The sequence below is a fragment of the Etheostoma spectabile genome, chromosome 6 (assembly GCF_008692095.1).
Source record: "Etheostoma spectabile isolate EspeVRDwgs_2016 chromosome 6, UIUC_Espe_1.0, whole genome shotgun sequence".
NCBI lineage: Eukaryota > Metazoa > Chordata > Actinopteri > Perciformes > Percidae > Etheostoma > Etheostoma spectabile.
Genome location: NC_045738.1, coordinates 11,558,205 through 11,580,639, shown reverse-complemented (window position 1 = coordinate 11,580,639; position 22,435 = coordinate 11,558,205). Strand labels below are relative to the sequence as shown.

At 40.0% G+C, this 22,435-nt stretch overlaps 2 protein-coding genes across 4 annotated transcripts; one reads left to right on the top strand and one right to left on the bottom strand.

Annotated features, from left to right (window-relative positions):
* Window positions 1–39: 39 nt before the first annotated feature.
* Window positions 40–14,473, bottom strand: usp5 (ubiquitin specific peptidase 5 (isopeptidase T)). 3 transcript variants are annotated; one of them, XM_032518636.1, is made up of 20 exons: window positions 13,498–13,924; window positions 12,792–12,920; window positions 12,568–12,634; window positions 12,337–12,464; window positions 11,766–11,911; window positions 11,261–11,445; window positions 10,696–10,790; window positions 9,676–9,869; window positions 9,359–9,430; window positions 8,414–8,501; window positions 7,017–7,142; window positions 5,980–6,133; window positions 5,224–5,386; window positions 5,048–5,136; window positions 3,695–3,880; window positions 3,155–3,298; window positions 2,912–3,054; window positions 1,933–2,083; window positions 1,647–1,731; window positions 40–975 (listed from the first exon to the last, which is right to left on the bottom strand). In XM_032518636.1, exons 1-20 carry the CDS (start codon window positions 13,603–13,605, stop codon window positions 882–884), a joined length of 2,547 nt encoding a protein of 848 aa, XP_032374527.1. In that variant the 5' UTR covers window positions 13,606–13,924; the 3' UTR covers window positions 40–881. The 3 variants fall into 3 exon arrangements, with proteins under 3 accessions (XP_032374527.1, XP_032374529.1, XP_032374528.1); XM_032518638.1 differs by lacking the exon at window positions 13,498–13,924 and adding an exon at window positions 14,325–14,473 and having other exon boundaries at window positions 825–975; XM_032518637.1 differs by having other exon boundaries at window positions 825–975; window positions 3,752–3,880; window positions 13,498–13,909.
* p3h3 (prolyl 3-hydroxylase 3) lies at window positions 13,994–21,229 on the top strand. Its single transcript, XM_032518658.1, has 16 exons — window positions 13,994–14,545; window positions 15,449–15,633; window positions 15,803–15,961; window positions 16,628–16,820; window positions 16,905–17,036; window positions 17,203–17,345; window positions 17,513–17,602; window positions 17,679–17,731; window positions 17,820–17,899; window positions 17,994–18,121; window positions 18,203–18,298; window positions 18,869–19,019; window positions 19,199–19,316; window positions 19,435–19,510; window positions 19,593–19,733; window positions 20,593–21,229. Exons 1-16 carry the CDS (start codon window positions 14,251–14,253, stop codon window positions 20,761–20,763), a joined length of 2,211 nt encoding a protein of 736 aa, XP_032374549.1. The 5' UTR covers window positions 13,994–14,250; the 3' UTR covers window positions 20,764–21,229.
* The last annotated feature ends 1,206 nt before the right edge of the window (window positions 21,230–22,435 follow it).

Sequence of the window (22,435 nt, the reverse complement as noted above, 5' to 3'; positions counted from 1 at the left end):
GGTTAAAGACGACTCGTTGAAAAAAGAAAAAAGGCAGACTGACAGAAAGACAATTCTTTATTTGTCACAGCAGAAGTAACAAGGATTTGTTTGCAAAATAAAAACAAAATAAAACAAATTCCCCAGATATCACCCTCGGCATACTTCAGAGAAAATACAAGTACATTTGGTGTTTAGACTTTATTTTTTATTTCCTTTTTATCACATACATTTGAGCGGTTATATATTTGTTTGATTTACTGACATTTCCGCTCTTCATGGATGTTCAACAGGTTTTTTTTAACTTCCTCACTGAAACTGGTGGAGGAGGAGTTGGTACCCGTCTAAATGGGTGACACCAAACTGCAACCATCCAATAAAAGAAGAGGGGGGGGTGGAAGTCACTCATTTTGATGGGAAGGGGCAGTGACTACTGATGGCAGTGGAAATCAATAGTCATGGACGAAGGTGATTGTTACATGAAGAGTGAATGGACATAGGAACCCTTCGGTTTCATTGAAGCAGGTTTTCTAAATTATCTGGATAAAATTGCTAGTAAAATCAGTAAAACATGGAACAGGTGTTTTAACATATTTCAAATGGTTTTACTAAGCATAGCTGTCCAGGTAACGAACTGAATCTGATTCTCTGAACAGGCCCATGGTTTGTAATCAACGGATCAAAAGGAAAAATCTCCTTACACCTTATCTGTACATCTGCACCAATTTATGTAACCGTGTATATATGCAATCAGACAGATTTATTTACACTTTTATCAGTTGTGAAGCATGCCAGGGCATTTGTAAGAACTTGGTGGGGTGCGACTATGAATGGTGTCCTTTGTGTTTGTGTTAGCGTCCACATTACTCAGCTTCACCCCCCCCCGTGTAGCACTCCCTTGTCTATTCGGCCACTCTCCTGTAAAAGTAGAGGTATCCCAGGTCTTTGGGAGGTTTCTCTGAAGCGCACACCTTCTGATCGTTGAAGATGACCCACCTGTTAAATAGAGAGATCACTCAGTTCACAGAGAGCTAATTTATAACAGACAGGTTATGGATGTCATTATGTATATTTCCACTCATCATCCATGGGTCTTATTTTGACATAAAACATCCCAACTTCTGTAAAGTGACACCTGCTTTTCCCAAATGACCAACAACATTGTAGAACACAAAATGGTATTATTTTTTTTAACAATCTTAGGTCAATTATTTGTTTGAAGAAGCATCGATCAGCTCAGATTGGATCATTATTATTATTATAAAAAAATTTAAAACAAATCTGGCATTTTAAATAGTGGATATAAAGCATTTAAACCTTAGTTTGTTGACAAGTTAATACTTTGTTATATAAGCAGCTATTATTGTTCAGACAAGACCTGGAGTATGGTGCCCCCTGCTGAGGCAGCGTAGAACTAGCTACTACCGGTACATTACATTAGACTACGGTTTTTTTAAAGACATTTAATGAATAAATAAACTGATTAGAGAACAACAGGCATACAACTTATGAGACGACAGTTTTTGTTTCTTTCAGATCATGGGATGTGCATGAAAAGAATTTTCTGAAAGGATCTAAACAGTTCTGACTTTTAAATGACATACTGAGGCTTTGAAACAGCAAAGTATCCCTGGAAGCCAGAAACACAAGTGCAAAAAAATACTTACTGCTGATCCTTCTTGATGTGACAGACGTAGTGGCCGCACATTGTGCTCGTCCCCATGTGACTGATGAACGCAAAAAGCTCATACTCTGGATAAAGGAGAGCAACCATGAGTATAATATAAGATATATATTATAAAATATATAATCAAATTATTAATATTATTGCTTAAAGAACAAATTATTTGCAATGTTGCTGCTGTCTACATTTCATGTTTGTGAACACATCATTGAACTAATATCATGATCATTCTGAATGCCTCCTCTCTCATCCTACTCCTTGGGACTCACTGCCTGGTCCGTCTCTGACACGAGGTCCAGGCGGAGGATCCCTGCCACCCTCACTCTCTGCGGCCGAGCGACCACCTTCAGACACATCCATGGACTCCAGGTCATCCAGGTGGGAGAAGATCCAGTCCACTGCCCGGTCTAGGACATTACTCTGTGAAACAAACACAAGTAAAGGAGACAATATTAGAGAAATGGAGACAAAGAGTTAGTTTTGATTTTTAAGTGGAACATTATCCAAGTTAGAGGACCAGAAGTCAGTCAGATTATAAAAACATTGCAAGATACATTAGATGCATTCACCTCTATAAGAGAGGCAACTGTAATATTACAACAGAAAGACCAGAGCTATGCTGCTAAAGTCTTTTCACTGCTTCAACATGCGACTGGTACTGTGGCTAACGACGAGTACCTAAACCCAAACTGGTACCTGCAGCTTTTGGTCCAACTAGTTCACTATTTTTTTAATGTAAATTTTGATCTGCAACTATTTTAAGCCTTAATAACCCTCCAAAACTGCTTCAGTAGAAGCCAAAATATGGCCATACGCAAATTTGTGTTAGCTACAGGTTTTTCTGTGTTTTGTCTGCTATTCTCATTTATCAGCAGTGCTCAACTATGACATACCGGTTTTTTTTTTTTTTTTTTTGTATTTTAGGATGTTTTATTTGGACATATAAGCAAAACTGTGGTGGCTAATGTAAATTATTTTTGTACCATATACAGTAATTACAACCTAAGACAGATCTCTCACCAGTGCTTCTGAGACAGCTTACTGCAACTTTAATTGAATCATGCTACTTATTCTTATTAAGTTCTTAAGGCCAACAACTGGTTAGTCTCTCACACAATGACCAAACTTGCCAACAATACTGTCTAAATAAAAGCAGCTGTGCTTGTATTTCCATATATTTACTTTTAGACTAGTGGCATATGAAATTAGTCAAATCTCCATCGCTAACAAAAGGAGTTTGATTCTAACCGTGGCTCGAAGCGCTTTAGTTGCCTGGTCTCGGCTGAAGCCCATGGAGACGATGGTTGCCAGGTGCTCCTCAGAGAGGCTCTCTGTGGGTGTGGTCCCGGGGCCGGAGCTGCAGCCTGGCAACACCAGGGGGGACCCAAAGTCTGCAGCCAATCAGAAAGAAGAGAACGTAAGTGAGAGTGAGAGTAGCGATCAGACTGATTGATGACTTGCTTTCTGGTAATTCCCCATTGCTCTGCACACCTGGGTCATCCATATGGCCCATGATCCAATTCATGGCAGCATCAATTCCAGTGTTTCCAGTGTAGTACACTGCTTTCCGGCAGGCCTCCAGTGGGAATCCCATTTCACATAACTGGGACACAGTGGAGTCATCAAGGACTGGAGCTGAATGTGTTGAAAGGAAAAACTTGAAATTACTTGGCAGGTACGTTGTACATTTCACATTCTTTGTTTGCCGGTCTTACATTTTTTGTGTCAATTACAAAAGAAAAAACATTATTTTTGTGCCCTGAGCACTTTCTTAATATTAACATGTTAACATATAAACAAAATCTAAAAATAAAATATAGAAACTTATACATGAAAAAACAGAAACTATTACTTTAAATTGAAATGTAACTCAAATCACTTCACATGTTGCAAAAGTTATCAAATAATAAGGCAACAGAAGGAGGCACGAAAACAGAAAGGCAGAAAAGAAGTGAAGGAGGAAACAAGGGTTGACAAATAAGAGCATCACAGAGGAAGAAGGAAAAGAGCAGAAAAGACAGACAGACTAACACAGTAGTGGGGAGTAGAGAGAGTCGTCCTCCTCGTTGCCATGGAAACCCAGGATACCTTTAACCTCCACATCTGGGGTCATGAGTGGAGGTGGGGCCACCTCTGGTAGAAGCTCTTCCCCTTGCTGCTGGCCGGTTGCCCTTAGCGGGCTCAGGTCCAGAGTATCAGGAACGTCGATGCTCACATCTGCACAGAAGAAAATGAACAAGTACACATAATCCACTTTACTCCATATGTTTGTTTTTCATACCTTATCTTTACAAACAATGTTTTAAAACAAGGTGTCCTGCGGCACTATATGGGGAAGTTAAAAAAAGTTCAACTTTGTGTAAAACCTCGGGGTCCTCCTCCAGCATGCTATTGGCTGGTGAAATTGTTCCCCATACCTGTCATCTGCGGGTAAAGATCAGCTGAGGAGATGCACTTGTAAGCTATTTTGTCAAGACTTAATCCATAGCTCTTTTGTATGTTGCTGCCAGGTTAATGCCAGAAACATAAGTCTTCACTGACAAACTTTGATTAGTCAGTTAACTATCCCAAGTTATTGTTTTTTTGTTTCAACAAACACCTTGCAAGGATAATCTGTAGTTTTACTACTTTTTTATTATTACCGTACTATTGTTTTTGTTGGTTAGTTAGTGTGATTTTATTTCTACTTCAGGCTCGTTGGTTCGGAATTGTCAGGGCCAGTTAACAATCGGCTTTATATCTGTTAATAAAAGATTGAAAACATTTTAAAAAGTGACTTCCGATATATAGTCTAACGTTACTGTGTCTCCCCAAGACAATCTTGGGGTTGCAACACGTGCACAAGCAACAACCTAGCACACTTTTGGATTTCCCCAGAAAAGGAAAAACAGAGTTGTTCTCTACTCCACTAAACTACATAAAAGCACTTAAAACAAAATGGAGTAAATGATAGTAGTAACCATCAATGGCTCCCAAATCTCTGTGATTTAACTTTAATGCATTTTAACATGTTGCTTAGGAAATCAGCATATTCGTAGTTGGAACAAGATTTAATCAGAGCGAGGCATGTAAATTACAGTGTCATGACTAAATATACCCATAAGCTTTACGATTATGAGAGGCAAAAGAAAGTAGTAACAGACACAGACTTGTCAATCAGGTACAACTATTGTGCCTGGTCGGTAAAAATGACAAATGATGGTGAGTCAAAATGAATTCCTGTTTATTTTCAGAAGTTTTAATACAAGTTCCCTCAGACTATAACATGGGCCAATGTGTCCCAGTGAGCAATTACCATCTGTGGTGGGAATAAACAAACTTTTATGTAGAGCAAGAAAAATAACTGTCTTACCAACAGAATCATTTTATAATATCTTAGCTCACCCAGTTTCTTGGGCACCCAGTCAAGGCCAAAGGTGAACTTCTTAATCTGGATGACCAGGTGGTCGGGAAAAGAGGCAAAGCGGGTCGTTCTGACAAATGAGACAAAAGTTGATATTACTAAATATATTTAAGATTTGTTTCATCACTTTAAGTATGAGTTGCTGTCTCTCTCATACTTGGTAGCAGTAGTCTTGGACTGCACAGCCGAGCTCCAGAAGTCTGCGAGGATCTCTGGTTCACTGAGGGCCGCCATGCAAGCTGTGAAGGGGATTTGTGCACGCACTGTGGGGGCTGACGAGTCCCCCTCTTCACGTCGGCGTTCTGCCTCCTGAAGCTCTTCTGTTAGATAAGATGTCAAGGTTAAGAAAGAACTTGCACACAACAAATCAATAAATTGTTCTAAAAGTATTAATACAACTCAGGATACAAAGCAAATGTATGTATGTATCTATACATAAGAAAAATATCTTTAATTGAAATAAAAACGGAACTGCTGTACTGTGCATGTGCACAGAGATATCCCGATTTATAGATAGATGAAGATCAGTTCACTTGTCATGAGGATTTCTGCACAGCCCATACAAAAACAAATTTTCTCTGTGGCGCTGTAGACGTTTTCAAAGTAAAATCACCTCAACTTTATAGAAGTGCAATACTAAATCAATAATAACTTTTCATTAAGGACATATAGTCTCCTCAAGACATCTGTCAAGGTCTTTTTTGTAATAACAGAACATGTAACTCACAAATAGCCTTAACAGAGTTCAATTTGTTTATCAAAATTCCCAGCACTTTCTACCTGGAGCATGTTGGTGACATAAACCTATGGCTGCTGCACTGTGCCTCGCACCCCACGTTGAGCACAGCTCATACCCCTGATCATGTTTAAAATTGGAGAATAAGTTGGACATTGTATGTCGTCAGCCCTTTACCTGTGTTGGTAGCCTGGTCCATTGGCACAGGCAGCTGAACGATGTAATCCACCCGCTGCGTGTACTTGGCTTTCTGTGACTGCTGACACACAATCCTCTCCTCCACCAGGAACCTAAAGGCTTCAGATGGGTTGGACCCAGAGCGACAGTTTCTCTGTTGGTGAAAAGAAATAATAATATTAGAGAAAAGCTGGGGACGAAAAAGAAGAGCAGAGTGAGAGTTAGGGTTGATGATGGATGATATCATCGTCCATCATGATGCCACGCCCCCCAACCTGTCAGACACACGCTAATCCTAGTGGACGGGAATTTGACAACTGAAATTAAATTAAAAAAATTAAAATACACTTGCGTCAGGCTTTGTGCTGTGCTGTCCTTTAAGTGGAAGCTACTTTCCCACCTTACGTGCAACCCATTTGTATTGATACAGTCTCTCTCTCTCCTTGTCAGTATAGTAGCTCACTCTACCTGGACTAGCAACGTACTGGACTAACTTTGTGAATACTACTGTGTGCTTGCATCGATAAGTAAGTCTGCTGACGATGTTATGTCGGATTTATGAACGTACGTTAGCAACAGTAGGCTAATTCACGAGGGTGCTATTTCATGTGTGAGCTAATATTGCGCATCTGTTCATGTCCGCTACAAGAGTTATGCTTCTGTTTACTGCGTTTTTCACTGCAAATATAACCGAGAATGTAGTTTAATCTCATTAATGATGGTATATTAGGTTATTACGGTTGCTCTGTTAAATGCAAATGTGCCACTGTACTGTCATTACGAAGATCACAGAGATCTAATTGAGTCTAGACTTTATGGCACCGTAGTTAAGTGAAAGTGGGTCAAGTTGTAATGTACTGCCTCTACCAGCAGCAGCGTGTAATACTGTCTATTTACAGAGGGCATTAAAATGTATGTCTGATTGTTTCTATGTCAACAGTTAGCCCATTAGAGTAGACGTCTTACATTTTACTATAAACATTGTCAACTGCCAATTTAGGGGACATCACCCTACCCTAGTGAGAGTGCTACATTACCTCCACCATGTTTATGAAGTGCAATAAAAACTCCTGAGCATCCTGTTGTCGATTGGTGGAGAACTCTGGGTGGCCCCGCCCAACAAGTGCTTTAAACATTCGTGGTGCTATACCGATCTGGTCTCCCTGCAAGGAAAGCATGAACAGTCAGATTAGTCAACGATGAGGGCTAACATTAGATGGACCACATTCTCGCTTATTTCTGAGAGTACAGTGCCTTGCGAAAGTATTCGGCCCCCTTGAACTTTTCAACCTTTTGACACATTTCAGGCTTCAAACATAAAGATATAACATTTTTATTTTTTGTGAACAATCAAGTGGGACACAATTGTGAAGTGGAACGAAATCTATTGGATATTTTAAACTTTTTTAGCAAATAAAAGACTGAAAAGTGGTGCGTGCAAAATTATTCGGCCCCTTTACTTTCAGTGCAGCAAACTCACTCCAGAAGTTCAGCGAGGATCTCTGAATGATCCAATGTTGTCCTAAATGACTGATGGTGATAAATAGAATCCACCTGTGTGTGATCAAGTCTCTGTATAAATGCACCTGCTCTGTGATAGTCTCAGGGTTCTGTTGAAAGCGCAGAGAGCATCATGGAGACCAAGGAACACACCAGGCCGGTCCGTAATACTGTTGTGGAGAAGTTTAAAGCCGGATTGGGATACAAAAAGATTTCCCAAGCTTTAAACATCCCAAGGAGCACTGTGCAAGCGATCATTTTGAAATGGAAGGAGTATCAGACCACTGCAAATCTACCAAGACCTGGCCGTCCCTGTAAACTTTCAGCTCAGACAAGGAGAGACTGATCAGAGATGCAGCCAAGAGGCCCATGATCACTCTGGATGAACTGCAGAGAACTACAGCTGAGGTGGGGGAGTCTGTCCATAGGACAAACAATCAGTCGTTACACTGCACAATCTGGCCTTCATGGAAGAGTGGCAAGAAGAAAGCCATTTCTCAAACATATCCATAAAAAGTCTAGTCTAAAGTTTGCACAAGCCACCTGGGAGACACACCAAACATGTGGAAGAAGGTGCTCTGGTCAGATGAAACCAAAATCGAACTTTTTGGCCACAATGCAAAACGATATGTTTGGCGTAAAAGTAACACAGCTCATCACCCTCAACACACCATCCCCACTGTCAAACACGCTACTGCTAAAAACGTTTAAAATATCCAATAGATTTCGTTCCACTTCACAATTGGGTCCCACTTGTTGGTGACAAAAAATAAAAATGGCTTATCTTCATGTTTGAAGCCTGAAATGTGTCAAAAGGTTGAAAAGTTCAAGGGGGCCGAATACTTTCGCAAGGCACTGTAAATTCCAGAGGTGCCATGGATATCTGTTAAAGCTAAGACTTGTAAATCCATGGTGACTGATTGTTTCTTCCTACCCTAGGTTCAGACGCAGCATTTTCATCTCCATGGTCTGGTGCTGGTTTGGAATACTCTCCTGACAACAGACCGTAGCCGAGCTTGGCTCTGTGATGATAAACAAACAAAGATGACATAACTGCACATCCAACAATAAACCAGGGTCTCACACAGGAGGGGGATTTGGATATAGGCTTAAATGTAGTTTTGGCTTTAAAATAACATGGTGGAATGTGTACTTTCTCATCTAAGGAGAAAAAAAAAAAAGTTGTTGTACAGCAAAAATATTGGTTGAACTAGGCCATATTCACATCTGGCAGGTTTCAATTTAAAATTAAAAAAAATTAGTGACAGCCAAAAGGTGTCAAGTTACTGCATACGACATACACATGCGCAGTACCAGGGTAAGGATTCACTTTTGTTTCCACAATGGGAGGCTCTATCAGTTTAGATTATACACAGTTGAAGCAAAACTCTTTTTGTCTGCAATGGGTAAGGGATAATATGACACCAAGAGTCAAAGTGTCAGTATAAGTCTATGTAAACTCTCATAATATCAATAGAACATTTCTTTTCTGGAGGATAACCCACAGTAAAAACAAAAATGACATTTAAATACGGAGCTGCCTGTAAAATAATCTGTAATCGGCTTTGTGGCTGACAGCTGGCACACTACGAATGTGTTTGTGTGTGTTTATGTGGACGGTTTCTTTCATCTACTGTGACTATGGCATTTTTAAGACAAAAGGGGGAAAAAAGAAAGGCTGTGTGTTTGAATGCACGTGTGTGGAACTTGTGCTAAAGGAGAAGCGGTATGCAGAAGAAAACACTTTGGAATTTGAAATCTTTTATCAAACATGGGCCTTTGCTTTCCTGCCGTACCACTGAGCAGTGCTTTTGAGCATCTAACGGTAATACATAAGCTGACCATAGAAAATAACCAGACACTAGCAGAGGACACTCACACTTGGGTTTTAAAGTCCTGGGTGGGGTCGCTTGGGGCTTCATCAATGATCTTGTCGATGTTAGACACGTACCTGCAAGGCATGAATAAAAGAATATGAGATATATTCTTTACATTCATCATCTTACTTTTAATGCTGGACTGTGTAAAAATGTTAGTTAATAAAGGAATAATTATTTCAACTCTACTACAACTTGTTAACAATATTTTTTATTGCAGTCTGCCATAAGATGATCACATGATCAACATAACAACTAGGAGGGACAGGATGATGGGGGGTAATGATGGGGGCTAAAAAGAGTAAAAGAGGGTACTGACTTGCTCTGGAAGTCTGGAACAGTGAAGAGCACTTGCATGACAGAGTTGAGGTAGCAGCTGTTGCCCAGATTCTTCATGCCAGTTAAACCAGAGCCAAACAGGGGCTGTAGGGTGGTCCCAGACTCCTGGATCACCTCCCACTCCCCAACACGCTGGTTCACAGCAATCTCCAGCTCTGTCATCGTCCGCTCGGTCTGAGAGCAGAGAAGTCAACGTCATAAGAGAATTAAGGGTGCAGAGTACAAACTAATAAATTCTTACATAAATAAGTAGTAATGACAGCAAGCAGACAAAACCCATCATCACAGCACTAAGTGCCGCACTTTGTCTTCTGCTCCACTGTAGCACAATTCCTCCACCCCCTGTCTGTGCAACATAATTATGTGTTTGCAGCAATACATTACCAAGACAAGACACATTTCAGTACACAGTGAGAGGTACAGGGATCTAGGCATTGACAATTGTGTAGTCTGCACTCTGCATAATTAGAAAAGCAGGTGACAAACAAATTAATGGCAGCAGAGAAATAGAGAAGAAACAGGTGTAAAAAAGGTAGATATGAAAATGTAAAGTAAATGCATTGTAAAGTAAGTGTATTATTATTGTCCATCAGTAATAATGCTATCATAATCCTTTAATAATATTTTATTATACACAAAAGTATCAGACTGTGTCCTGGTAAGAAAAAAATAAATAAACAAATAATAAAGAACAGCCAGGCATACGAGTGCTATTGGTTCTCTAGCACTGGACATGAATTTGAGACCCCTTAGTAATACCATGAAATCAAGGGCTGCTCTATGAGGAATAGCCAGACATAAGTGTCTGGATGTCTGGCAACAGGAAAGAAAATCCAATATTATTGTACCACTTAATTCATAAAGAAGAGGGTTGAGCAATACTTCCATCTACAAGTACGTCATCCGATGTTGAACATAGCAAACAAGTGGAAATGTATTTGAACAGATTTTGAAAAAGAAAGTCTGCTTCCAATAAAAACAACAGAAACACAGAACTTACCTTCTCCATGGTCATCATGTTAATGCCGAAGTGAGCCAGGTGCTCTGGTAACTTGGAATCCAGAACCATGTCATCCTCATCATATGAATACACATCTGGACATACAAAACATAGGTGGTGATTACATGGCAATGAAAAACAAACTTGCACTGTGTCTTAAAAGACATGAGCAGACAGTGTCTTGTAAGCAATATTATTGATGAGTAAGAACCACAGCAGCATCTAAATGGACCAAAGCAAAGTGCAAGTATGTTTATATGCGGTTTAATGTCTTGAGCAGAGTAGGTTTTAGCCTGCAAATTGATGTGAGCAATGCATTTTTTTCCTGGTGAATGTTTAATTAGTGGCTCATGTAACAAGCTCAGGAGAATAATCCATGTCTTTTTTTTTTTTTTTTTTTTAAGTTCTTTAAGAAGGAGACTTTAGCATAAAAGCTAATCTGGGTTGTGTTGTGTAGCAGGTTGCGGTCATTAAATGACAATGTAATTAAATGTATGGAGACAAGTTCTATTCAGTTGGACTTTAACATTATGACAACCAAGAAATCATCCTGCCATCGGTTTACCTGCTCCATCGGGAGTAATGGTACCAAGTTTGACAGCAATTGGGTATCCGGTCTCCTGGAAGTGGAGTAGGGCATGGTTGTTGCCCCCGGACCCATCAAAATATCTGCGACCACACAGCAATTTTCCGTCCGTCAGGTTCATCCAAATATTCTCTTGGAGGTCACACACCTCACACCGCCAACCACTAGGATGTAAAAAAAGTGAGTAAGTAAGACATTTTTGACTCTTGCACTGCCCTTGAAGATCTTGCAGGGTTTGAGTAATAAAACTAAAAAGCAATCGCCACTTTAACTTGTATTATTGGGGACACAACAGCGCTAATGGACCAATGCAATAATGGATAAGTGGATCCTAAATTCAAAAGCATTATAGCCTGAACATTTCACATTTGCCATTAATCATCGATGTAGAACCATATATAAGAAGCTTTGTTTATATAGTTCTAATCTGGACGGAACTGCAGGGTGGGTTTATTCAAGGGACAGCTGTGACATAATGTCTTACCTGGGAGGGATCTTGACTCCATTGTCAAGCTGTTTAAGGTCAGCGGCATGCCTTGACTCCTGTCTCACTTCTCCATCCCACTGTTGAACTTGTAAAGCATGAGACACTGAGTCGGCTGCCATGATACCCGTCATCGACAGGGACACCTTGACTCCGCAAATGAATATACAGGAACAAATTAGACCTGATTAACAGCTCATGATGAAACTTCTCAATTATTTGATCTTAGAAGTAACACATGTATTATCCATATGTCCCTGTTTGTATTCCTACCCAATGTTCTACTATTAAGAAATATATGTACAATATATTGTATGACAACTAACTTGTCAAAGATCTGTATCCATGTTTTCAGCAAACCTCTGAGCCATGTCTATTAAGGAGAGCAATCACTAAGTAATTAATTTTTTTTTTTTTAACTGTTTTCTATATTTTGACAATGTGATAAACAAAACTGTACCAGTGTCACATCTAATATTGTAGGGTAGCGTATTGCCATTGTAAAAAGCCTGACAGAATCTTAACAGAATGATAACATTTCTCTTGCCAGAAAACACACAAAATATCTCACCCGCTCTCTTACAACGTCAGGCATGGTAGCAAGGTCCTCTGGTGTCACTTCCTGTCTGTCAGGTAAAATGACCACCTTAACATCCTCCTCGTACTGTTCCTGCTCCAGATCAAACCCTCCTTCAATCCCTTGACAGACCAGAAAAAAAGAAGGGAGGTAGACACAGGTCAGTCTCAAAAGGAGGACGCCTGTTTTATCTGCATTTGTGTAAATACTCTCTCATGCACTCACCTATAGCTAATCTGGTGGGCTTTTTCTTAGGTGGGTGTCCAGATCCAGAGTTACTGTCATCTTCCTTCTGTGGGAATAACAAATATATCAGTGTGTTGTTGAGATTAGTTTACTTGACATGTTAAGAGATGGTGCAGATTGTGGCAAATGTAATTTACTGTGTTCATGTGGAATAGACCATAGTCTTAAGGAAAATAAATCGTAAAGCGTTATAAAGTGTCCACCTTAGGCTTGCGAGTCCGGGTGATGTGTAAGTAAGCCCTCTGGCCAGTCCGGGCATGGTACCTGTCCACATACTGACTCCCAAAACCAAGAAAACTGTTCATGCACACATAGAGACCTCCTTCACTTTCCTGTAAAGAAAACACAGGTAATTAAACTGTTAAATGTTACAACCTTATCTTTCTCCATTGTGACACACATCTGGGAAATTAAAGGCAACGTGGATGTCAAATAGTTACTGTACAATATTTTAGCAAACTAGCTCTCCTGTCAACCTGCTAACGATTGCAAATTAGTTTAACACGGGTTCAATGTTATCTAAGTCCACGAGAAACTAACTAAAAATTGAAAATAAAAATAAATAAAAATGTGGGCTATGATACGATAAAAAGCGTGAAACAGTCCCGCCACAGTCGCAATCATAAAACGGCTGTTAGCTTGCTAGCTAGTTTGACAGCATACAGTTGCACTGGCTGGCTAACAAGCTTGAGCAGCTAAGTTAAGTTTCCATTACAGTGCATTATTAGCTTAGCTTGACGCTAGCTTGCTAGTTAGTTAGTATAAAATGTAGGAAGCCAGTGCGCTAAAGTAGAACAGCACTGAACAAACATTACATTAAACAAGGACAAAAGAGCTTGGAAGTGAATCAACAATAAAACACCACAGTTTTTTGGCTAACGTTGTGATTTGTAAATGGAGATGGCTCACCGGCGAGGAAAATGACAAGGCGCATTCGTCTTTGTGGACACGGTCCCCGGGCTTCGGAACGCGAATCGTGGACAAAACCGACATCAAAACCTCACCAACCTCTGCCATGACTAGCTAGCTAGTTCCTCCTTTCAGTGGGACACTTGCTCTTCTTACTTTTGACCCCCAGCCCTATGATTCCCTGGCTCGGAAGAGTGTCCGTTGTCTAGCCCGTCTAGTGCTGTCTGTGTTTGGCTGAATGAATCATGAGATGCTGCCTTGTGTTGAGGGAAGGCCGAACAAACTCAGTTGCTCGCACGCCGAGTGGCTGCGGCTTGTTACCGTAATGTGTAAAATACATACAACCGTTGTGGTTTTACAAAGCATTTTAGATCAATTTAACCTCTTTTACTTGCATATTTACGGTAATGCCCGTTGAACTCAACCGAACCAACGGCTTCCTCTCGTGGCTACATTGGCGTACTGCAACATGGCTGGCTGGATAGTAGCTAGCTACTCCGAGCAGTAAACACTAGCTAGTCCGTGTTAATTAACTCAAAACATGTAGCTAAATAAATCACATTTAGCTCGATTTAAACTAACTAAATTAACAGTCGAAAATGTTAACGTGGAGTATAAGTAATAACATCATGTTAAATCAAACGGGAGGAAACTTTCTGAATTGCGCTCTCCAAATGCATCCCCCAAATATTTCCATAGTCCCTCCTTCACCCAACTCCGACTCACTCCTCCACAGGGTTTGTTTCTTGGACCATGGCGCTGCACTCTGATCATTTTACTGTATACGTGGCGATTCATTTTATTATTATAGCTTTACTTAATGTTACCTCAGCAACCCCGGGTAGAGGCAGCTCCAATGTTTTGTCACTGCTGCAGCCGTATGATTTCTTGTATTACAGTGGAGTACGTTCATATTTTGGTGAGGAATGGGTAAAGGCTGCGGAGCTGCTGGAGAAAGCCATCGTGACCAAGGAGTCACTGTTTAGAGTCCGCAGGCAATGTCATGATGACTGTGTGGCAGCAGGGAGAGAGGCGTTCAATAAATTGGGTAAGTTAAAATATGTTGTGTTTGTGTTTGGGGGGGCGTAGTGTAGTAGGTGGGTGTACTGCAATGGAGTCGGTGGTGTGCCAATTTACTATGGTCTTGTTCATTAGTTATTTATTAGTAATTCCTTAATCTACACGGGCAATGAATACATTCAATTCACATTTAAATGATACAGCACAGTCAGTTTTATGCCTGTTTCCAAACTTTTGAGCCTGCGATCCTTCAAGTTTCATGCTACACAGCACAGCAGTTCATTCTATGAAGATTTTTTGAGGCCTAAAGACAGAACTGAATGTAATCAATTGTTTCCAAAGAAAAACTCATAAGCCAAAATATCATTTTGCAGTACATTTACATTTACCTTGGGAACCACTGACCTGTTTGAATGCATACATTCAAGTATTTTTTGGTGGCATTTTCAGCCTTTATTTTGATAATAAATAATAATAATAATAATAATAATAAGTCAAAAGTCAAACATTATCACATTTAGCAGTTTTCCTTTACTTTTCCTAGCATGGATTCTAGCAGTTAGCCAAACTGACTGAAGGATAATTACAGGTGGGAAACTAGATTAGAGTCGCTGGCAGCTTCCATGATTCTTAGTTTCTGAGTATGACCTTAAGAGCAGAAGACAAGTACATCGCAAAATCAAAAATAAGTATAAAAACATAAACGGTAATAAGGTTTGTTACTTTAAAAATCACATTTTTTATCAATTAAACTCTTTACCAATGTATAGTTTGTAGATTTTAAACACAAGCTGCTCCATTCATACGCCACATGTTGACAATGCATTAATTATGTTTATTCTTTAGACATTATTGTTTTTGAATAAAGGATAGAACATTTTCAATGGTATATTTGACTCCCGAAAGGGATTCTTGTTTTCTGTATTGTTAGATGTTGAAGAGGGGAGCCTGTGGGACCTCTGGAGCTTTGATTGGGTGCAGCAGAGAGCTGAATGTTTGAGGTTCTGTATTGGACGATCTGTCACACCCGCAGGACAGCTCCCAGTTTCTACTGACATAGAATATGAATTCAGCTCTCGCAACCCTTACAACTTCCTGCAGGTCACATACTACAAGGTACTGTGGCTATTCTTCAGGTAGCCATATGCCAATAATTGTTAATTTATCATTAGTTCTGACAGACATATATATTATCTTTATTTCAAAGTGACATCTAGTGGCATACAGCTCAATGTATATGCTGTGATTCTCTAACACAATTTACTCTTTGCTTCCTGCACATCAGTTGGAAAAGTTGCAGAAGGCAGCATCAGCAGCTTATACCTACTTTGTGGCCAACCCGAGTCACTTAGAGATGAGGAACAACATTGAGAAGTACAGACGGATGGAGGGAGTAACTGAGGATGCCTTCCAGGACAGAGCGCTTGAGAATGAGAAACACTGGGTGAGGAAGGAGAGGTGATGTCTTTGTAAGGACAGGGGAATGGAATTATATTTACATACCCAGAAATCATGCAGTGTAAAGTAGATAAACTGTACTGGTTTGTCTTTTCATTTACAAAATAACGCTAAAGGGGAAGACTACCATTATACATAATATATAATTCTCAGAAAGTCCAGTTTACCATAGACATACTATTTGTTTACTACTGTTTAGGGAAGGGATTAATATTTAAATGTTTTGGTTCATTTCGTCACTTTCTATGGGCCAAGTATGTAATTTTATTCGGGTAAACAGAACTGTTCTATTGGGACAACATCAGCAGGTGGTATGGGAGAGTCTTCTCTGTTGCAGAGAAGTATTTTGTAGATGTGAGTGTGGAAAGACAGCCATGGGGCTTGAGGGGCTGAATTCCTCTCTCACCTTCACTTTCTCTTATCCAAGCATGTATTCCAACCCTGGTTTTATTTATTGAAGATCTCTGCCTGAGCAACATATTTTGTCTATTCAGAAACACGTGTTATAACATGATTCAGAGGGTTTGAACGGTCCATGTAATGACATGTCTTAAAATTTGTCCACCATGTTTTTTTCAATTAACAGAAAAAGTCTTAGTATATACAGTGTATGTAACTATATTATTCTCTCTATACGTTTCATCAAACCCAGATCCTTTATGATTCTGCAGTTCAGTATGAGGCCTCCTCTGATTGGGTGCAAGCAGCAGCGAAATGGAAAGCATCTGTGAATGAAACACTGCGGCAGACAGACGAGTGCAGGGTGCAGTGTGAGGTGGCCTCTCAGAGGCTGCCAGAGGACAGGGGAGTGGACAGTGTTGATGGCGTGTTCGAGAAGGCTGCAGGTAAAAAACAACAACAATGGCCACTCCCAACTGCAGAAAGAGAATGGAAAGGACCCGTTGTCACTACTTTTCTTTTCCGTCTAGCTCTTTCCCTCTCCCTGCTCTCGTGCCGGCAGTCATGTGTGACTCAGGTAGCCACAAGACCCGGAAGGATTTCTTCTCAGGAGGACTTCCTGCCAATACAGCTGGAGCATCTGCATATTGCACAGTTTAAAGGTCAGGGTTCGGAGGTCAAACTTAATTATTATTTTTCATGATCATTCAATGTTACAATACAGTGTATGTGTATCTTTCTCTGAATTGTCTTTACCTATCATACCACAAGGATTTTTGACACCTTATGTGCCACTCCCCCTTATTTTGCATGCCTGTTTCCATACAGCTGGTGATATTAGTGGAGCAGTGCAGACGCTTCGCTCTCTTCTCCTGTTTTACCCCTCTGACAAGGACTCCTTAGACAACCTGCAGCTCTACTATGAGACACTAGGAGGAGACACTGAATCACAGGGCACGCAGCCTGCTCAGGTACCAATTAATGTCTGTTGCATTAAAATCACCACTATGGTGGGTACAATCTAAGTTCCTTTTATGTTTTTACTTAAATAAGAAGTGAGGAATAACTGTGAATTCAGACACACAGACTTCAAATATCTATTTTATTGTCTTACTTTTGTTCATTTTTGGTCACACAGGAGATTGTGAGATACATTAGTCGTGCTTTGGAGGAGAAGAAGCTACTGTATTTTGGTATGGAGAACCTTGACTTCAGTTTCACCGACCCAGTAAGTACTGATAGTAAATGAACACTATTTTGAAACAAAATTACATCCACAAATTTATTGATTGCTTTCCGTTCAGGATCTTTGGACTCCAGAAAATGTTGTACCTGAATCACTGAGGGATCGTTGGAGGTGGGAATGACAGAAGGGAATCCATTTGGTGCCAAAAACTTTAGTAAAAGTGCATTTTAAAGTCAACTCAGTATTGTTTCACTTTCAGAACTGAAAAAGAGAAAATAAATGAGAAAGTGAAAGAGCAAGAGCAGAAAGAGGAGGTGGATGACAGTGGATTTTTTGCAGGTGATAAAATCAGTTCACCCTCTTGTTTCAGTCTATTGCAGTTAAGAATTTACCAATTTCCTCTCTAATCCTTTTTCATTTGTCCTCTCTTCAGGTGGTCCAGTCCATCAGGTGGGTGTGACCATCACCATGGATGACAAGGTTATGAATGGGACCAATCGCGTAGTACTTGACGGAGTCATGACTGAGAAGGAGTGTGACAGAATACTGCAGTTAGCAACAGTAAGTCCAGATTGTTAAAGAGTCAGGCCTTCTAAATAGAAACAGGACCTCTGACCCATCCTTTCATCTCACCTCTGATAGGCTGCAGCATCTGCTGGAGATGGTTACCGGGGACGCCGGTCTCCGCACACGCCTCATGAAACGTTTGAGGGCCTGACTGTCCTCAGGTCTGTAAAGGTGGGTGAACGGGAGATGATGGGAGCAGAAATATGACGTATTTTTGAGTGAACCCAAAATACCTGTGTTACAAATTAATGAACAAAATTAGGGCCGACTAACGATTATTTTTTATTGATTATTTTCTCAAATAATTAATTAGTTGTTTGGACTATAAAATGTCAGAAAATTGTAAAAAATGTTGATCATTGTTTTCCAAAGCCAAAGATGACATCCTCAATTGTCTTGTTTTGGCCACAATTCAAATATATTCAGTTTACTGTCACAGAGAAGTAAATAAACTAGAAAATATTTATATTTCAGAAGCTGGAAGCAGATCAGTTTTCAAATTTTCTTAATAAAAAATCGCTCAAAAATAATCAATTTTCAAAATAAATAAAATATTATTTAATTTGATTTAATTTAATTTATTGGTTGACAACTGATCAATGAATCTTTTCTGCTCTAAACTAAATTTGAATTAATTAAAGAACCAATATTATCTTTGTGTGCAGTGGTGATCCATGCTTGAACATACTGTAATTCATGAAGCTTTTTTTTTTTTTAACACAACCTTAACTTCTCTCCCAGTTGGCTCAAGATGGCCTGGTGAACCAATCAGATGCCCGGCTGTTACATGAGCTGGGCGAGAGAGTGAAAAACCTGCTGCACTCATACTTCAGGAGCCCTTCAGGACTCTTCACCTCTTTCACACACCTGGTCTGCCGCAGTGCTATCGCAGGTAATAATACCAACATTACCCAAATCTCTGTTGAGGGAGATCATTATTACTTGCCAAAGGAAATGGAATAGGGCTGACCATGTGGAACTAGAACAACTACAGGCTTTCATAGACTTTTATATTGTGAAGTTAAGTTCTTTTGGGAGGTTAAATCTTTTGTTTGATTTTGATGCCCTTAGGTGACCAGGAGGGCAGAATGGACCTATCTCACCCTGTCCATGTTGACAACTGTCTCCTTGAGCCAGAGACCAATCAGTGCTGGAGGGAACCGCCAGCATTCATACACAGAGACCTCAGGTACACATAAATTATCATAATCAGTAAGGAAACAAGAAAAATGGGTTTATTTTATTAGTGTTGAGAATTAAAGTTTTTATTGCTGGATGACAGACCTCAAAACCTATTTCTCTCACAGTGCCATTCTCTACCTGAATGACAACTTTGATGGAGGAGAGTTGTTCTTTACTAACAGGGATGCCAAGACAGTAACAGTAAGTCACTTTTCAACCTTAATCCAAGATTTGGTCTGATCTCACTTCCCTTAACCTTTTCCCTCCTACTTCATGTCTCCAGGCTCGAGTAAAACCCAGCTGCGGTCGACTGGTGGGCTTCTCGTCAGGTCCAGTAAATCCACATGGTGTTACCGCAGTGACCAGTGGCCGGCGGTGCACGCTGGCCCTCTGGTTTACCAAGGAGAAGCTCTACAGGGACATGGTGAGCATTACGACCACACGCAGCAGTGTCCTCCTCTTCAGGTTGGACCAGTTGTCTGCAGTCCCGTGGTTGTTAATGTCGTGACACCAGAGTTGGGTAACGAGACCAGCTGGAGTGCAATGCAAATCTGGTGGTTGTTTTCTTGTTTTGGCACTCACAATGCCCAGCCCTTGATCACTCCACATCAGTGTCATTTAGGTTTATCATATATTTGTACAAATAGCAGAAATACCAGGAGCTGTTTATTAGTAAAGCCAAAAATAATCTTGAAATAGTTACAGTTCAGTTAATGCTAACCCACTTTAAAGCTGGCTAATGTTTAGCATCATGTAGACAGCCTCACTCATTTTACACTTCACAGTACTGTATACACACTTTCTATTTCTTAAAAATATGAAGTTGAATTCACAAGCAATGGAAAACACCCTTGCTACAACCTTAGTAGGTCTTAGGTCTGGTATGATCAGTAGCTCATGGTGGTTAGTTCTAGCTAAAGTTAGGTAGGTTTACGTAGATATTGCTGTGTAATGGACATTGCTGAGTCAGTTTGCTGACTTTATTAGTCTTCTCTACATGTGCTACCATTACCTTACGTTTTATTACTAACCATTACCCTACAGTTGTCTTTGGTTCTGTTTAGCCAAAGCTACATAGACTCACTTTACTAGAGGAGAACTACGTTAGGCTGCCTCCTCACTAATATCATTTATCATTAGAAAAACAAGAACAATTTAAATACAGAATATTCATCTAGAATAATCTAGGAATAAATGTAATCAGTCTTTTCCAAACTTGCTTTTTATGTCAAAGTGGCCACCCTACATTTAAATCAATATTTTCAATATATTTATTCTCTCAGGAGCGAGAGGAGGCAGAGGCAATGTGGGCAGTAGACGGACAGAGTGTGGTGAAAAAAGACAACGAGGAGGCAGAGGGCGGCGCCACTCCCGGCAGGAACGCTCGGAACCAAGCATCGAAGGAGAAGAGCAAAGAAAGAGGCAGGGTGACAGCGGGCAAAGATGAGCTGTGAGAGCCTGAACAAACCTGACACACTGAACCACCCAAACTGGAAAACATTCTCATCTTTTTCCACTCTAGTGGACTAGTCTGCCATCCCATAATAGGACCATGACACCAACCATGAACACTTATAACTTTTTTAGCCACACAATCATTCTCTTCATATTACTGCATTTTTATGTAAAACTGCTTGTGTGTTTGTATTTACTGTATTTATACTGTACATGATGAAAATAGGTGAGGGAAACGTGGTCGCTTGATTGACTGATATCACTTTATTTGAAAATGAAGAGAATAAAAGAAGAAATTAATGTGACTTGTGTTTTTTACCAATGTGGCATGAGTACAACATACCATGTCCACACAAATTAGAGACTAAAGAGACCAAAAGAGGACAGAAAAGTTAAAGCAAGGCTGTGTAATCTATTAAGTGATTACCTCACACCCTCTGTGGTTGACTGCTGATTCAAAATAAATTAAAACTAGAAGGTGATTTAAAACCTGTCATATTTTTGTCAGTCTGTTACTGTCTGTTTAAAGTAGAAGCATGTGATAAGATGTGTGATTAGACCGCAACACAGCAGTAGGAAACTGTAAAAGTACTTAGATTAGTGCAGTACGTCAGAAACTACAGTTTGAGGCAGTAAGAGGCAGAAAAGGGAACAGAGAGAGAGAGAGGTGCACAGGGGGAAAAAGGATAGAAATAGAGAGATTACCGTTAATCCCTCATAAATGAGTGCATTTGTTTATGAAGCTTAAAAATCTCCCATTTTGAATATGGAATAGTAATCCAGCTAGAGATCATTTAATCATTCACATCCAGCGGAGTGACACTCGACCACCCACTTCCATCTTATCCTTCCCATTACAACCAGTGCCTCCTTTACAGCCCCCTCCTCTGCTTTGGTCTAGTGCATTAGGTACTGAATCAAGTACTGTTTACAGCCCATATTAACACTCTCACTCTACCCTGTGTTATAATCCTCCGCCGCTGCAGAATTGGGTTGGCAGGCCTGTTTAATGGAGCCGGGTTTTAACTTTTTCCCTCCCTCACATGCTGAAACCATTCAGCACCCTAAATGTCTGCATTAATCTCCTCTTAAGTAGGTGTTATGTCTATATAGTGCATCCTAGATATCCTACACTAAGAAGCCAAGCTGTCTACTGTTCCACTTACACACTTGGTAGAAGAGCATGACATATACAGCTGTATGATGTCATATTTCCATATTTTATGCAGAAATTATGTAAGGCCTAACAGTTATAAAACTGAAATCACATTGTCATTATAACTGAGTACTGTGTGTAGTGAGCAGTTGACATCACTCAGCTGATATGTTGCACTTCCGTGCATTTACTATGCTATTATTTGTGGCCCACACAACTCACTAGGTGTCGACAGCTAATTTCTGGCCTTATTGTATAATGTTTTACATCTATTGTAGGTGTAAACATAACGTGATACAATAGTAGGATTAAAATGAATGATTCTACATTCATGTCACAGCAGTTGTTTGTGACTGACCAACACGGCATTTAATCCAATCACCCCTCCCCTTCTCCACCCACTTACACCCCATTTATTCAAATTTATTTATTCATATGACTTTAAAAATGCCAGAAGAACCAAAGCAATGCTAGTTACAATTCAAGCTACAAATAGTCAAATAAAACGTTTTATA